The 16,813-nt window shown below is 36.8% G+C and overlaps 1 protein-coding gene across 7 annotated transcripts in view; it reads left to right on the top strand.

The window, feature by feature from the left end:
• The window catches only part of Kiaa1328 (KIAA1328 ortholog), a 199,439-nt gene that overhangs the window by 141,000 nt on the left and 41,626 nt on the right, over positions 1 to 16,813 (top strand). For 4 of the 7 annotated variants that reach the window (XM_070029293.1, XM_070029294.1, XM_070029292.1 and 1 more), the window contains 2 exons: positions 15,275 to 15,385; positions 16,551 to 16,659. The exons of 1 other annotated variant lie outside the window; for it this stretch is intronic. In XM_070029293.1, the coding sequence (XP_069885394.1) occupies positions 15,275 to 15,385; positions 16,551 to 16,659 (220 nt within the window). The remainder of the gene's footprint in view (positions 1 to 15,274; positions 15,386 to 16,550; positions 16,660 to 16,813) is intronic. 2 more of the 7 variants (XM_070029297.1, XM_070029295.1) reach the window with 1 other exon arrangement.

Genomic DNA, 16,813 nt, shown 5'->3' with positions numbered 1-16,813 from the left:
TATCGAATATTTTCACTTAAATTATAGCCCATACTTTTCATCCTTTACAATGGAAAGAATTAGCTCAACAAATTGTCTCATTTACCTATTTATTATATATGTTTATATATCTTCTCTCACTAGAGTGTAGACTCAGTAGGTTCAGTATTATATCCCCATTACCTAACATGTAGTGGGTGCTCATTTATATATTTGTTGAACAAATTAACATAACATTAAATATATTGATATTTTTCTATACCTTGTCCTGATTTCTCACAATAAGGAACTAATCAGTTAAGCCTTTTAACCTCAGTGCCTGCAGTGATTTTGTGACTTAAGCAAAATATCTGCTTATCCCTTCAAAGTCTTTATAATGATTGATTGCAGATGCCAAAGAGAAGGCAGTAGGGTTTAGACTGAAAAACAGCATTGCCTTAGGAGTTTAGAAAACTGGTGATTGGTGTGTGTGTGTGTGTGTGTGTGTGTGTGTGTGTGTGTGTGTGTGTGTGTGTGTGTGTGTGTGTGTGTGTGTGTGTGTGTGTGTGTCCCAGGGCTTAAACAGCATGGGTGTGTGTGTGTGTGTGTGTGTGTGTGTGTGTGTGTGTGTGTGTGTGTGTGTGTGTTCTCAGGGCTTAAACAGCATGGGTGCTGTTCCTGAACTTTTATGCTCAAGGCTTATGCTCTACTACTTGAAGAACAGTCCTACTTCCTGCTTTTGGGTGGTTAATTGAGATAATCCTTGGTGGCTCACTCCTATAATCCTAGTTATTCTGGCGGCTGAAATTTGAGAATCACAGTTCAAAGCCATCCCAGGTTGGAAAGTCCATGAAATTTTTATCTCCAGTTAACTACCCAAAAGCCAGAAGTGGAGTTGTTATAATAGTGGTAGAGAGCTGGCCTTAAGCATAAAGGCTCAGAGTCAGTGCCCAGACCATGAGTTCAAGCCCCAGGACCACAAAAAAAAAAAAAAAAAGGAATCTCATGGACTTTCCTCCCTGGGCTATCTTTGAACTGTGATCTTCAGATCTCAGCCTCTGAATAGCTCGTAATAGCTAGAAATACAAGTGCCCACCAGTGCCCAGCTGATTTTTTCTAATTTAGGTTTAATTTAGATACAATAGAATTGCTTAGATCTAGTGGATTGCTGATAGCTCATGCTTTTAATAGATACGAAACATTAAAATGTATATGGAAATATGTATGTTAATGTGTATACATTTAAATGTACACATTTTAATGTATATTAAACATTAATGAATATGAAAACATTAAGTCAAATGAACAGACTATGTTACCTATGGCAAAGTTATAATAATAATAACTGAGGCAAACAATAGACAAATCAAAAGCCAGGAAACTAGATAACTTAGACAAAATGGGTAAATTTCTAGAAACATTAGTAAAACTGACTCTAATAAATAGAAAATCTGAGTAGATCTTTAACAAAAGATTTAGTTAGTAATCAAAACCCCTCCCCCAAAAAAAGACAAGCCAAGGACCAGATCACTTTGCTAATGAATTCTACCAAATGTTTGTTGTTGATGATGTTGTTGTTGTTGTTTTAAAAAGAGTGAAAACAAATTCTTCTAAGATTTTTTTCATATAATGTTACAGGGAAGAATCCATCCTACCTTGTTTTAAGAACTTCAGATACCAGAGCCAGGCAAACACTAATAAGAAAACTATAGATCAACCTCCCTTATAAATATGTATGAGAGTATCTTCAACAAAGGAGTAGCAAGCTGAATGCAGCAACATATTAAAAGGCATGAGGTAGACAACAGTGACTCAAGCCTGTAATCCCATCTACTCAAGGGGCTGAGATCTGAGAATCTTTTTTTTTTTTTTTGTCGGTCATGGGGCTTGAACTCTGGGCCTGAGCGCTGTCCCTCAGCTCTTCAGCTCAAGGCGAGCGCTTTACCACTTGAGCTACAGCACCACTTCCGTGATCTGAGAATCTTTTTTTTTTTTTTAATTGTATTTTATTTTATTTGAGAACATACTGTACAGGGGGGCTACAATTACATGGGCAGGATAATGCATACATTTCTTACCAAGCATTGCAGCCTCCTCTTTTGTTTACCCTTCACTTCCCTTCCCCGCCTCCCCCCTCCCCCCACCCAATTTTACCCCCCTCCCCCCACCCAATTATACCCCCCCCCCCCACACCGACATTGTAAAGCTGGTTTTCACATGACATTTTGTACTTCTCATTGTTGCAACAGGTCCACCTGAATCCTTAAACGACTTGTTTGTCCCCATCTCCTCCACATGTTATACTGACATCAAATATAGTGAAAGCGGGGGTTACACTGTGGGGGAGGGACATACAAAGCAACAAAGAAATAATCTTATAAATGCGTTAGAAACACATGCATGAAAGAAACGAAAACATTAAAATACATATTTAAGGGTTCATTTTCCTAACATCACATTATCTGACCTTTTCCGCTTGACTCATACCTATACTAGATATTGCAAATAAGGGAAACCATGGGACCTATGCTTCTTTGGGCCTGGCTTACTTCACTTAATATAATTTTTTCCAAGCCTTTCCATTTCCTAACAAATGGGGAAATGTCATTCTTTCTGATGGAGGCATAGAATTCCATTGTGTATATATACCACATTTTCTTGATCCATTCATCTACTGAGGGGCATCTGGGTAGGTTCCATATCTTAGCTATGGTAAATAATGCTGCAATAAACATAGTTGTGCTGGTAGCTTTAGTGTGGTCTTGTTTGTAAACATTTGGGTAAATGCCCAAAAGTGGGATTGCTGGATCATAGGGGAGATCTATGTGAAGTCTTCTGAGGAACCTCCATACTGCTTTCCAAAGTGGTTGAACAAGTTTACATTCCCACCAACAATGAAGTAAGGTTCCTTTCTGTCCACATCCCCTCCAGCATCTGTTGTTGTTAGAGTTCTTGATTTTTGCTGTTCTAACTGGAGTGAGGTGATATCTCAATGTTGTTTTGATTTGCATTTCTTTTATGGCTAGGGATGTTGAACATTTCTTCATGTGTCTATTGGCCATCCTTGTTTCTTCTTCAGAGAAGCTTCTCTTTAAGTCTTTCGCCCACTTATTTATTGGGCAGTTGATTCTTTGAGGATTTGTTGTTGGGTGGTTTAATTTTTTGAGTTCCAAGTATATTTTAGATATGAGACCCTTGTCCGTTGTATGGCTAGTAAAGATCTTCTCCCAATCGGTGGGCTTTCTATTGATCTTGCCAGCTATGTCATTTGCCCTGCAGAAGCTCTGCAACCGTATGCAATCCCATTTGTCCAACCTTTCTTTGATTTGTTGTGCTTCCGGGTCTCTATTCAGAAAATTTCGGCCTGACCCAAGGAGACCTAAGGTTTCTCCTATTCCATCCTGTAATGTTTTCAGAGTGTCTGCTTTGAGTTCAAGGTCTTTGATCCATTTGGAGTTGATTCTGGTACAGGGTGATATATAAGGATCTAGCTTTAGTTTTCTACATGTAGTTAACCAATTTTGCCAGCACCATTTACTGAAGAGGCTGTCTTTCTTCCATTCTATTGTTTTAGCTTCCTTATCAAAGATTAGATGGCTATAGGTCTGTAGGTTCATTTCTGGGTTTTCAATTCTATTCCATTGGTCCTGAGGTCTGTTCTTATGCCAATACCAAGCTGTTTTGATTACTATGGCTTTATAGTAGAGTTTGAAATTTGGTATGGATATTCCTCCAGCAGTGTTCTTTCCGTTGAGGAGCGTTTTTGCTATTCGGGGTCTTTTATTGTTCCATATGAATTTTTGGATTGCCTCCTCTATTTCCTTGAAGAATGAGGGTGGAATTTTGATAGGTATCGCGTTGAATTTGTAGATAGCCTTGGGAAGTATTGCCATTTTCACGATGTTAATCTTGCCAATCCAGGAGCATGGGAGGTTTTGCCATTTTTTAAGGTCTGTGTTGATTTCCTTTTTCAAGATTTTAAAGTTTTCATCATAGAGGTCCTTCACTTCCTTGGTTAAGTTAATTCCTAGGTATTTTATTTTTTGTGGGGCTATTACAAATGGAGTTGCTTTCCTAATTTCAGCCACACTTTTCTCATTGTTGGCATATAGAAAGGCCATTGATTATTGGGGGTTAATTTTATAACCTGCTACTTTGCCAAAGTTTTGAATCAGCTTGAGTAATTTGGGAGTGGAGTCTATGGGATTCTTTAAATACAAGATCATGTCATCTGCAAAGAGGGAGAGTTTTATTTCTTCTTTCCCTATTTGGATCCCCTTTATGTCTGCATCTTGTCTTATTGCTGTAGCTAGGCATTCTAATACTAGATTGAAGAGAAGTGGAGAGAGTGGGCATCCTTGTCTTGTTCCTGAGTTAAGAGGAAATGGCTTTAGTTTTTCACCATTGAGTATAATGCTGGCTGTAGGTTTGTCATATACAGCCTTTATTGTATTGAGGAATGTTCCATGGATTCCTAATTTTTCCAGAACCTTCATCATAAAGGGGTGTTGGATCTTGTCAAATGCTTTTTCTGCATCTATTGAGATAACCATGTGGTTCTTATTCTTGCTCCTGTTGATGTGATGAATAATATTAATTGATTTGCGTATATTGAACCAGCTTTGCATCCCTGAAATGAATCCTGTTTGATCATGGTGTATGATTTTTTGGATGAATTGTTGAAGTCGATTGGCCAAAATTTTGTTGAGAAGTTTTGCATCAATGTTCATCAAAGAAATGGGTCTATAGTTCTCTTTCTTTGATGAGTCCCTGCCTGGTTTTGGGATGAGGGTTATGATGGCTTCATAGAATGTGTTCGGTAGTGAGCTTTCTCTTTCAATTTCATTGAAGAGTTGGAGGAGTATTGGTGTGAGCTCTGCTTTGAAGGCCTTGTAAAATTCCGCTGTAAAACCATCTGGTCCTGGACTTTTCTTAGCTGGGAGGTCTCTTATTGCTGTTTCTATTTCAATGCTTGATATGGGCCTGTTAAGCTGGTTTAACTCATCTTGGTTTAGTTTTGGCATGTCAATATTTGCTAGGAAAAGGTCCATTTCTGTCAAGTTCTCAAACTTATTAGCATAAAGTTTTGAGAAGTATTCCCTTATAATGTTCTGAATCTTGGTTGTTTCCGTGGTGATGTTTCCATTCTCATCTCTGAGTTTATTAATTTGGGTGTGTTCTCTCCTTTTTCTGATAAGGTTTGCTAAGGGTCTGTCAATTTTGTTAAGTTTTTCGAAGAACCAACTCTTTGTTTTGTTGATTCTTTCTATAGTTTTTTTGGATTCTAATTCATTTAATTCTGATTTAATTTTGATTATTTCTTTCCGTCTACTGGATTGGGGTTTATCTTGCTGCTCTTTTTCAAGGAGGTTTAGATGTGTCATTAAATTGTTAGTTTCCGATCTCTCCAATTTGTTGATGTAGGAGCTCAGAGCTATAAACTTGCCTCTGAGTACTGCCTTTGCTGTGTCCCAGAGGAGCTGGTAATTTGTGTGTTCATTTTTGTTGAATAGCATGAACATTTGAATTTCCTTTCTAATCTCTTCCATGACCCACTCATGATTCAACAGTGTGTTGTTCAGCCTCCATGTGATACCGGACTTTCTTTGGTGGCTTTTGGTGTTGAGATCTAATTTTATTCCCTTGTGGTCAGAGAGTATGCAAGGTATAACTTCAATGTTTCTGAATTTAGACAAGTTTGCTTTGTGGCCTAAAATGTGGTCTATTTTAGAAAACGTTCCATGTGCTGCTGAGAAGAACGTATATTCTGTTGCTGCTGGGTGAAATGTTCGGTAAATGTCTGTTAAGTCTAGTTGATCTATGCAGCTGTTTAGATCTGCGGTTTCTCTGTTGAGTTTTTGCCGAGTTGATCTATCTAGTGGGGAGAGTGGTGTGTTAAAATCCCCAACAATTAATGTCTTTGGATCTATATGGGATTTGAGGGAAAGTAGTGTTTCTTTGATAAATTTGGGTGCTCCATTGTTTGGCGAATAGATATTTAGAATTGTAATATCCTCCTGAAGGAGAGATCCTTTAATTAGTATGTAGCGACCTTCTTTATCTCTTCTCACGAATTTTAGTTTGAAGTCTATTTTATCTGATATTAGGATTGCAACTCCCGCCTGTTTATGAGGGCCGTTTGCTTGGTAGATTTTGTTCCAGCCTTTAACTTTGAAAATATGTTTGTTTTTACGGGCAAGATGTGACTCCTGCAGGCAGCAGATAGAGGGGTCTTGTTTTTTAATCCAACTAGACAGTCTATGTCGCTTAATTGGAGAGTTCAGTCCGTTAACGTTAAGAGATAGGACTGAGAGGTATTTGGGGGTTCCTGCCATGTTATCCACCTTCTTGGGGGCTGTGAAAACTGGGTTCTTCCTAAGGTTCTTGGATTCTCAGTTTGGGTGCAGTTTCTTGGCCTTTATTGTGGTCTTGTTGGTTTTCTATGTGTAGGACATCTTTAAGAATCTTTTGCAGGGCTGGTTTGGTGGAGATGTATTGTTTCAATTTTTCTTTGCTATGGAAGGTTTTTATTTGGCCTTCAGTTATGAAGGAGAGTTTAGCTGGGTACAGTATTCTTGGTTGATAGTTGTTTGTTTTTAGGGCATGGCATACGTCATTCCAGGCTCTTCTTGCTTTGATTGTCTCTGCTGAGAAATCTGAGGTAATTCTAATTGGTTTCCCTTTATAAGTGATAGACCTTTTCTCCTTGACAGCTTTAAGGATCTTTTCCTTGGTCTGGGTTGATCCTGTGTGGATTATAATGTGACGGTGGGATGTCCTATTCTGGTCTGGTCTATTTGGGGTTCTAAAAGCTTCTTGTATCTGAATAGGCCTATCTTTTTGTATGTTTGGGAAGTTCTCTGCTAGGATCCTGTTAAACAAATTTCCTAGACCATTAACTTCTGTTTCTAGGTGCTCCTCTACACCCATTATCCTTAGATTGGGCCTTCTGATGGTGTCTTCCAGGTGTTGGATAGACCTATCATATTTCTTGGACTTGTCTTGGATGGTTGTATGTTCTTTCTCTATAATATCTAGGCTGTCTTCAATCCCTGAGATTCGATCTTCTGCATGGTCTAACCTGCTGTCAAGACTCTCTACTTTGTTTTTTATCTCTTTTCCTTCTAATTGGTCAGCTTTGATGGTTTCAAGTTCTTTGTTGAAGCTCTGTTTTAGGTCTTGTATGATTTTCTTTACTTCCTTAATTTGGTGTTCAGTGTTTGTTCTCAAATCACTTAGTTGATTGGTTATGGTTTCTTTGGACTCCCATTCCTTCTGTTGGGTTCCATTCAGCATTCCCTTTGTGGTCTCCCTGACTTCCTTCAGCTCTTCGTTAATGGATTCCATGAATGTCTTTAGTGATCTTTGTGTATTCTCTACCTGGTCTCTTAATTCGTGAATTACTCTTTGATTAGTTTCCTCCCTTCTGTGGGATTCCTGCAGTTCTCTTTGAGTGTTCTCTGCCTGCTCACGCCATTCCTCCCTTTCTCTTTGAGTATTCTCAAGTTGTTCACGCAAATCCTGTATCAGTTTTTGAGAAGCTTCCTCACGCTTATGATATTCCTGTATAAACTTCTGGGATGCCTCCTCTCTCTCCCTATCACGCTCATACAGAGTCCTTTGTACATTGTCAAACTTCTCATTTATCATGTTTGCTATTAGTGTTTGTAGAGCTATTTGGGAACTCTCCTCTGGATTATTCTTTATCTGTTCTAATCCCTGATTATCAAGGTTGGGAATTGAGATACCCGAATTTGCCATTTTTCTTGTGTTTTTCCGGCTTACTCGGCCCATTTGAGATAAAGATTGCACCAGTTTTGTGCTAGAACACTATCTTAAGGCAACCATCAACCAAAGTTTGCATTTGTACAGTCAATAGTCTACAGATACAATCTAGTTCAACAGATACATCTATTCAACATCAAACGACTATATGTTAAAGGACTTCGAACCGCAGAAAAGAATTTGGAAAACCAGAAATTATTAGGATTAGGGAGAGATGTGGGTAAAAAATAGGAGTAGATTGGTGTGGGGAGGCACAGGGAGAGTTAACTATGTCCTAATCACAGTGCAGGAAATGAGTTGGGTAGGATGCAAGTAGAGAGAGAGAGAAAAAGAAGAGACGGAAAGGGGAATAAAGAGAGACCAGAAAAAGAATAGAAACATAAAAATTAATGTTATTATAGAGGTTAAAAGACCGTCTATTTAGAGTGGAATGTGAATATGTTCAGAGAAGGGGAGGGACATAGAGGAGATGTGAAAAGCTTTAAGGATGGGAACGGGAGAAGAAAAGATCAGAAGTTCAGTAGAGCTAGATAAAAAACAAAAAGATAATTAAGAAAGAAAGAAAAAGAGAAAGAAGACAAGAAAAGAAAGGAAAATTCTTATTCACGTATTCCTAAAATAAAAATTATAAGATGAGAAAAAAAAAAAGGTTACTGGAAAACAATTATTTTTTCAGAAGAGGCAAAAATTAAAGATTAATAAAAGTTTTAGAAGGGAAAAAAATTTATATATATATATATATAAGGTAACAAAAAACAAAAAACAAGCAAAAAAAAAAGAAAAGAAGAAGAAGAAAAAAAGAAAAAAAAGAAAAAGAGAAAAAAAGAAAAAAAAAAAGAAAAGAAAAAAAAGTCTTTTGATTTTTTTTGGGGGGGGGGGGAGGAGTGGGAAGAATCCTGTATCTCCCTTTTGTCTGCAACCAGTCTCTTGTTGGAGTCTCTGGTCAGCTTGAGGTCCTGTGGCTTGATTGGTTTCTTAAGTCGGTTGGTTGGAAGAGGCAGAAAAATGCTCTGCTTTACCCAAGATTTTGAGATCCCCCTCCCAGGTTAGTTTTCTGGGAGGGTGATCTGCTTTGAGAATCACAAAAGAGGGGGATGTGGTGATGAGGCTAGGTTCTGGGTAGAGTTGAGGCCTTTCAATAAACAGTAGCTTTTCCCTGGGGCTATTTTGTGATAAAGCTCACAGCGCCCAGCCTGGAGCCATTCTCAGGGTTTCTGTTTTTCAATTGATTGTCGAGGCTGCTAGAGGGAGGGGCAGCCTCTGGCTCTGGTTACCCAGTGAAGTAAGGCACTCCGATGGCTGGCGCCTGAGCTGGGTGGCTTTTCCCTGGATGGAGCTGAATCTGGCAGGTCACTTCGCCATTAAGTTCTTGTGACCTGCTAAATGACTCATTTTATTCCAAGGCCTGAGCTGGAGCTAGCAGCTCCTCCGAACTTTGTCGGTATCCAAGATGGAGATCACCGGTGTTGGGGGGGGGAGGGGTGGCCTTCCCTCCTCTGCTCCCTGAGGAGTGAGGATGTCGGGCTTGTACTCACGCCGAGTCTTGGATCCTGGGTCGTCTCTGGTCTGCAAACAGCAGGATGAAGATTTCCGCTCCTTGTCGGTTCTTGTTGGTGTTGAGTAGAATCCGCTCATCCGCTGCGTCTGGCTCCTTCGTCCCCGACTCTGATCTGAGAATCTTGAGGGAAGTTAATAAGCCTGTGAAACTCCTATCTTCAATTCATGCTGAAAGTGGAGCTGTGGCTCAAGATGCTCACTCTAGGGAGAATACCCAGACCCTGAGTTCAAGCTCCAGAATTGGCATTAAAAAAAGGGGGTGGGGAGATGCAGGTGATTAGGTACCATGGCCAAGTGGAATTTAGTTTAGGATTTAACTCAGTTGGTTCAACATGGAAAAAAAATCAATCAATGTAATTAACTCAATTAACAGAAAGAAGGGAAAACCACATGAGTCTGCCATTGACATAGAAAAAGCATTTTCAATCCAGCTATTGTTTCATGTTAAAAACCATTAGTAAAGTAGGACTTGAAGGGAATTGCCCAACATGTAAAGAGCATATGAGCATATATGTAAAACCTTCAGTTAACATTTGTAATTGTAACATATTGAACTTTTCCCTATAAGATTAGGAACAGGAAAGGGAACTTAGACCATTAGCCCAGTTTGGCCTAGTACTAGTGTAAATAAAGTTTTGTTGGAAAACAGCTGTCCCTTTTCCTTTACAAAGCACTGTTTTCATGCTGTAACAGCAAAGTTTGTAGTTGTGACAATGGCCATTTGGCCCACAAAGCCTGATTTATTATCTGACCCTTCACAGGAGACATTTGGCCTTGCCACAATACTAAGTCCATTAGAATAAAAGAAAGGTATGGAAGAATACACATGGAAGATTTTTATATTACAGGTGTAAAGTGGTATATAGAATGTCCACAGATCCCACTTAATTAAAAGGAAACCAAGGGATATGACCTAGCTGTGTAGCTAAAAAGAAGGAAAGAGTATATTTAGGTGGATACCTGGTTGCTTCTCTAACAGCAGTATTCTTCTGAACAGCCCCAAATCAGAATTAACTCCAAACATCCATCAACTGCTAGCAGAACTGTTAAAAGTCATACTGCATAGCAAAGAAATAAAACTGTAACTATATCAATCATTAATGTAGATAAACATTAAGGCATGATATTGAGCAAAAGAAGTCTCAAAAGAATATCTTTAGCATATTTTAATTTTTATAAAGCTCAAAAACAAAAGTTTATTTTACCCAATACAAACATGTTAATACTATAGAGAACAGAAATGAAATAATTACCAGAATAACATCTGGATGGCAAAGTTACGTTGTTTTTTAATCAGGGAAGGGTTACTGGTATTTTCTTAAAATTCATTCTTTTAAACTGAATATATAAAATACCTCAACTGTTTTGAAAATACAAAATAAAACCAAAGGGCACAGAAACAGAGGTTTCTAATCACTGAATTCTAAGAAAGAATTATCAAGAAATGTTTATTGATGGATGGGCTGACAGAGCCAATTATCTATAAACAGGGCATGATCCATTATGGGCAGTTTCATCTTTGCATGCAAAAATGTATTTAAGTGTATTCACAGACATAAAAGTATACACATTTATATATGAAGTTCATCAGTCTAATTGGTAATATTCTTTCAAAAATTAAATAAAGTATTAAATTTTTGTATTTTAAAAAGTATATGTACGTATGTGTAAATGTTCAGGGATCCACTAATTTGAATATGCACAACTTCTACTAAACTTACAGATATGTAAGTTCATAGAAGAGGCAAAATTAAAAGCTTTCTGAAATTTTATATAATTTCTGAAATTTTTACAATTAGTAGATAGTAGAGAATTATGAAAAAGGAATAATTAAATGGCATATACCTTAGAGCAAATATTCCTAACCGTTTTGGAGGTCTCATATCCTTTCAAACTTTGATGAAGTTACTGTACTCCCCAGAAGAATGAGTAAGCACAGATATACAGGTTGTTGTGGTTACAGTTTTAAGGTATCCACACATTACTGAATTATATCCATACATTATAAAAAGTCCCTTGATCCTCTTTCAAAATTACTTCCTTAAATTATACCCATCAAATATTACTTGTCTCAACCAAATTGAACAGAAATATCAAAACAGAAAAGGTTAAGACTAATAATGTTCCACTGTTCTGTGATAGTGACTGAAAGATATTTATAATCTGTTACAACCAGGCATTTCTTCTCTCTCATCTCACCCACAAATCACTTTCAGTTTTTTTTAATCATCTGCTTATCACAAGTAATACTAGTTTTTATTTATGCTAATGATGTAATTTTTAAAATAAAATTTTAAGTCAAAAAGTTAAAGCATTAACAGTACAATCTGTATGTGAATATGAAAGAAAATCATGAGGTAAAATTTCCAAATGACCAATACGGGTAGTCTATCCCAGAAGTCTGGCTTGTGAAGCTCAGTGGTTTTGAGGTCTGGATCTCACAGACAGCATCCCCTCCAGGCCATGTGTGGAAGACTTGGTTACCAGCTTGTGGTGCTACTGGAGGTGGTAGAACCTTTAGAAGAGGGGACTGTGAAGTTGGAGGCAGTTAGGTGATTGGGGACGCACCCTTGAACGGTATATTAGGACCCCTTTTCTCTCCTTGTTTTCCAGGTGGCATGACATGAGTAGCTTTGCTCTTTAATATGTTCCTGCCATTTCATTCTGCCTCATCACAGGCCCCAAACAAGAAGAATCAATTTCAGTTGTTTATATACTTTCCCATCTTACTTTCCTCTACATTACCCAAGAAGCTGCCAAAAACTAGTAGAGTGAACTTCTTTTCTGTCTGTCCCACCCTAGTCTACATTTTGGACATAATATTCTATATAAAGTCCAGTTTAGCTACTATTCTTGTGGAGGTGTTTTGGTTTATTTTTGACCATCTGACAAATGGTAAAATATCGGAGATGTAGCATCAAGCCTGATTACATTTAAAATGCAGCTTGCCCTGCTGGCTGTGTGAATTTTTATAAACTTTACCATTTTTCCAGTTTTCACTTCTTTTTCTAATCTAGAAACTGGTAAGCAAGATTAATGAGATTATACATTTAAAGTCATTAGCAAGATATAAGAACATAGTGATGTTCAATAAGTGTTTCTTGAATAAATTAATAGTTTAGCCTTGAGGTTTTTTTGTGTAATGCTTTTGTTAATATAAATTCCTGCTTCAAAGTCCATCCTCCTCATTCTTTCCTATCAGAATGCCACCACCTGCATAAAAACTTCCCTAATCTTATAGCCAGGTATAATTTCTCCTCTTTTTAATGCCTTGGACTACATTATAGTTTAACGGTGAAAACTCTAATTTTGATTGTGTGAGGTGAATGTGATAACCACTACACTACAGAAACCATGCTAATGCTTGTGTAGACATGGATGCAGGCTTACTAGCTTTTGACCATAGGCAGATGATGAAAGCATTTATCATTTATTTTCTTAATCTGCAAATTTGATTTAAAAACAATATTTGTAGCAAAATGTTTCTTTGTTTTGAATTATCATGCATTAGTAACACAAGAGGCTTTCATTGTGATGTTTTTATATAATTATATAGTGTATTTTGAATAGTATCAACTCCTTTGTGTTCCCACTGTCCCCTTCCTTCTCGCCCCTTTCCCCAACTGGGTTTTCCCAGTTGGGGAAATTAAATGTGTGTGTGTGTGTGTGTGTGTGTGTGTGTGTGTGTGTGTGTGTGTGTGTGTGTGTGCGTGCATGTGTGTTATTAGTGATTGGTCTGTTGTTGATTTTCCAATTTACTATTGGAAACAGCTGCAGTATACATGGGTATGCAGCTGCCTTTCTGGTACACTGATTTATAGTAGTATGGTGGAGTCACTAGATATATCTATATTTATTTTTTGAGGAACCTCCATACTAGTTTTTGTAGTAGTTACACTAGTTTACTTGCCCATCAACTGTTATATCTTTGTCCCCATAGCCTCATCAGCACTTGCTGTTTGTTTTCTTAATGATAGCCATTCTGAATTGAGATGACATAGAATCTTAGTGTAGAATTTTAGTGTAGTTTTAATTTGCATTTTTTTCATGGATAATGATGCTGAATGTTTGTACACATATCTATTGGCCATTTGTACCTTTTCTGAAAACTGTATTGTTCAATTTATTTGCCCATTTGTTGGATTGAGATGTTTACTCTTGTGCTGTTTTTTTTTAAGCACTTTGTGTAGTGTAGGTATTAATCCTCATTTTGTTGAGCAGCTGGTGAAGATTCTCCCCATTCTCTTGGTTCTTTGGTAATTATTTCTGCTAGTATATAGAGACTTCTCAGTTTGATCAGTCAATTCTTGCTCTTATTTGCTGGGCAATTAGTGTCCTACTAGATATCCATATGGGTATCTTCAAGAGTTTTTTGTATGTTTCCCTGTAGTAGGTTCAGGGTTTGTGATCTTATAATAACGTCATTAACCCTTTTGGAGTCAATTTTTATAGAGGGAAAGCCATATGTGTAGTTTGTCTTCTGTATGGCAGCTACCAGTTTCCTTAAAACTGTTTGCTGAAAAGGCTATCTTCTTTCCAGTGTATGTTTTTTACTCCTTTGTCAACATAAAGTAGCAGTAATTGTGTGATTTTATTTCTGTGTCATCTATTCAGTTCTGTTGTCTTCATATCTGGTTTTCTGCCAGTGTCATGTTGTTTTTGTGATGGTGCCACTGTAATATAATTTGAAGTGTGACTGCTCATTTTGCTTAGGATGATCTTTGCTACTTGGATCTTTTATACTTTCTCTTTTTTTTGTTGTTTTGGGTGTTGGTTGATACTTGTTTTTGAAAGTTTTAGCAAGGATTTATTTTAGTCAAACAGTTAAAGTAGGGAGAAACAGAAAAAGAGAAAACATTTCCTGCTCATCATGTAGGTAATAGGAGTTAAGACTCAAAATGGCAGTTCTTGTCTGTGGCGGGGCAAATAAATGCTTGGCTAGTCTAGTGGTTCCTAATCCTTGGATAATTGTTTCAGGTGGGTAAGGTGGATGAGACCTACCCAAAACCCAAGTAGCCTTCAGGACTTTTTTTGCCATATAAGTTTTCCTTTCTTCCTATAACTGCTGTTCATTAAGTATTCCCAGATATTTATCATTTCTGAGGAGAAGGCACAGTTGGATAGGAGGTATGATGCTTTTGGTTATAACCAGGAGTAAGAATGACTTTTGAACATTGATGGGCATTATATTAAATCTGTAGATTGCTTTTGGTTATGTGGCCAATTTCATGATATAATCTGCCAGTAATGAGTATGGGAGGTCTTTCTATCTTCTCATATTTTTAGTTTCTTAAAGGCCTTAAACTTTTTTTTTATTGTGGAGGTCTTTTACCTCATTATTTGATATTATACTTAGAACTTTTTTAGGGTACAGTGAATGGAATTATTTTATTGATTTCTTTCTCACTCTGTTATAATTGGTATACAGAAAAATGATTGAATTTTGTATGTTGGTTTTATATTCATATGTTGCTGTAAGTATTTAACAGATCTAGGAGTTTTTCAGTGGAATTATAGTATCTTTTATGGACAGAATTATATCATCTGCAAATATGGACAATTGGATACCTTTCTTTCCTATTTGAAAACCTTTTCTTTCTTTCCCTTTCCTTATTCAGGCTAGGAACCCCAGTACTATATTGAATAAAAGTAGAGGGAGCAGACATTCTTGTGTCATTCCTAACTTCAGAGGAAATATTAAATTTTCCCCATTCAGCATATAAAGCCTTTATATGTTGACATATTTATTGGATTCTGTTTTTATATATGCTATATTACATTTATGTATTTTATAATACAGCTTTTGCTATATCCCAAAGATTCTTGTAGGTTGTATTTTCATTAGATTTTAGAGAATATTTTTTTCTATTTCTCTCCTATTTCTTTAGCAATCCGCAGGTCATTCAATAATATGTTGTTCAGTTTCTATGTACTTGAATAAAATTACTAATTATTCCCTTTATTGTTCATACAGTAACAGTGACAGAAGTTAGAAAAGATGCATCCACATCTCCTATCTTAATAAGAAGCCAAAAGGAGCTTGTAACCTCGGCCTCCTCATCATCCCAATATAACATCTCTCAATGTATGTATTACATACATTGTGTATATTGAACCATCTTTGCATCCTTGGATATAACTTGATCATAATATATGATTGTTTTAATGTGTTGTTGAATTCAGTTTGCAAATACTTTTTTTGCTCTATGATCCTTATTTTAGTTCTACCCTTTTCTAGTTTGGGAGTGAATATAACATTGGCATCATAGAATAAGTTTATAGTTTTGCTTCCCCCTCTTTCTTTTTCCCCTTTTTCTTTGTTGAGAGACTCTTAATTCTGCTCAGTCTCATTGCTTATTTTAAAATTATTTAACTGGTTCATATCTTCTTGGTTTAATTTTGGTAAGTCAACTACATTTAGGAAATTATCTAGTTCTTCTCCGTTTTCCCAGTGTATTTGATTATAGGTTTTTAAAGTATGCCTTCACAATCCTCTAGATTTAATTGGTATTTGTTGTGATACTCCAATTTTATCTCTTAATTTTGTTAGTGTCATCTTGTTTGTTGTTGTTTGTTTTATTTTGTTTTGGGCTAGTCCTGGGCTTAACCTCAGGGCTTGGATACTGAGGTTTGTTGCTGAAGGCTAGCACTTCACCACTTTAGCCACAGCTCTACTTCTGGCTTCTTCTTTTTTTTTTTTTTTTTGGTGGGGGATTGGAGATAAGAGTTTCACAGGCTTTCCTGCCCCTAACGCCTCCTGAGTAGCTAGGATTATAGGCATGAGCCACCAGTGCCCCGCTTGATGAGGGTCTTTTCCATTTTTCTTTCAGTCAAATTGGCTAAAAGCTTATCAATTCATGTACTTTTACAAAGAACCAACATTGATTCCTTGTGTAGTTTTGAGGTCTCCATTTCATTAACTTCTGCCATCTTATTTATTATTTCTTTCCATCTGCCAATTTGGGGCTTGGCTTGTTCTTGTTTCTCAAGAAGTACAAGATTCATAACTAGGGCATTAGTTTGAGTTTTCTGTTGTTTTGATATAACTACTTAGACCTACAAACTTACCTTTTAGGGCCGCCTTTGCTATATCCCAAAGATTCTTGTAGGTTGTATTTTTATTAGATTTTAGAGACATTTTTCTATTTCCCTCCTATTTCTTCAGTAGTCCACTGGTCATCAATAATATGTTGTTCAGTTTCCATGTATTTGAATAAAATTACTAATTATTTCCTTTATTATTCATACAGTAAAAGTGACAGAAGTTAGAAAAGATGCATCTACATCTCCTATCTTAGTAAGAAGCCAAAAGGAGCTTGTAACCTCGGCCTCCTCATCATCCCAACATAACATCTCTCAGTGAGTTTATGGATTTTATTTAATACTTAATATTAAATATTTGAATTAATATTCTTTTCATGGGAGAATCTTCTGAGATATTTTAAACAATAATTAGAAAAATCTTGATGATTTTTAGTGGTTCTTACTTGAGAGGTCCTTATTTTGAACAAAG

This window comes from Dipodomys merriami, unplaced genomic scaffold (assembly GCF_024711535.1).
Source record: "Dipodomys merriami isolate MVZ:Mamm:240054 unplaced genomic scaffold, mDipMer1.0.p SCAF_2, whole genome shotgun sequence".
Lineage (NCBI taxonomy): Eukaryota > Metazoa > Chordata > Mammalia > Rodentia > Heteromyidae > Dipodomys > Dipodomys merriami.
The sequence above is the reverse complement of the archived record's forward strand: the minus strand, read 5'-3'. Positions and strand labels throughout refer to the sequence as shown.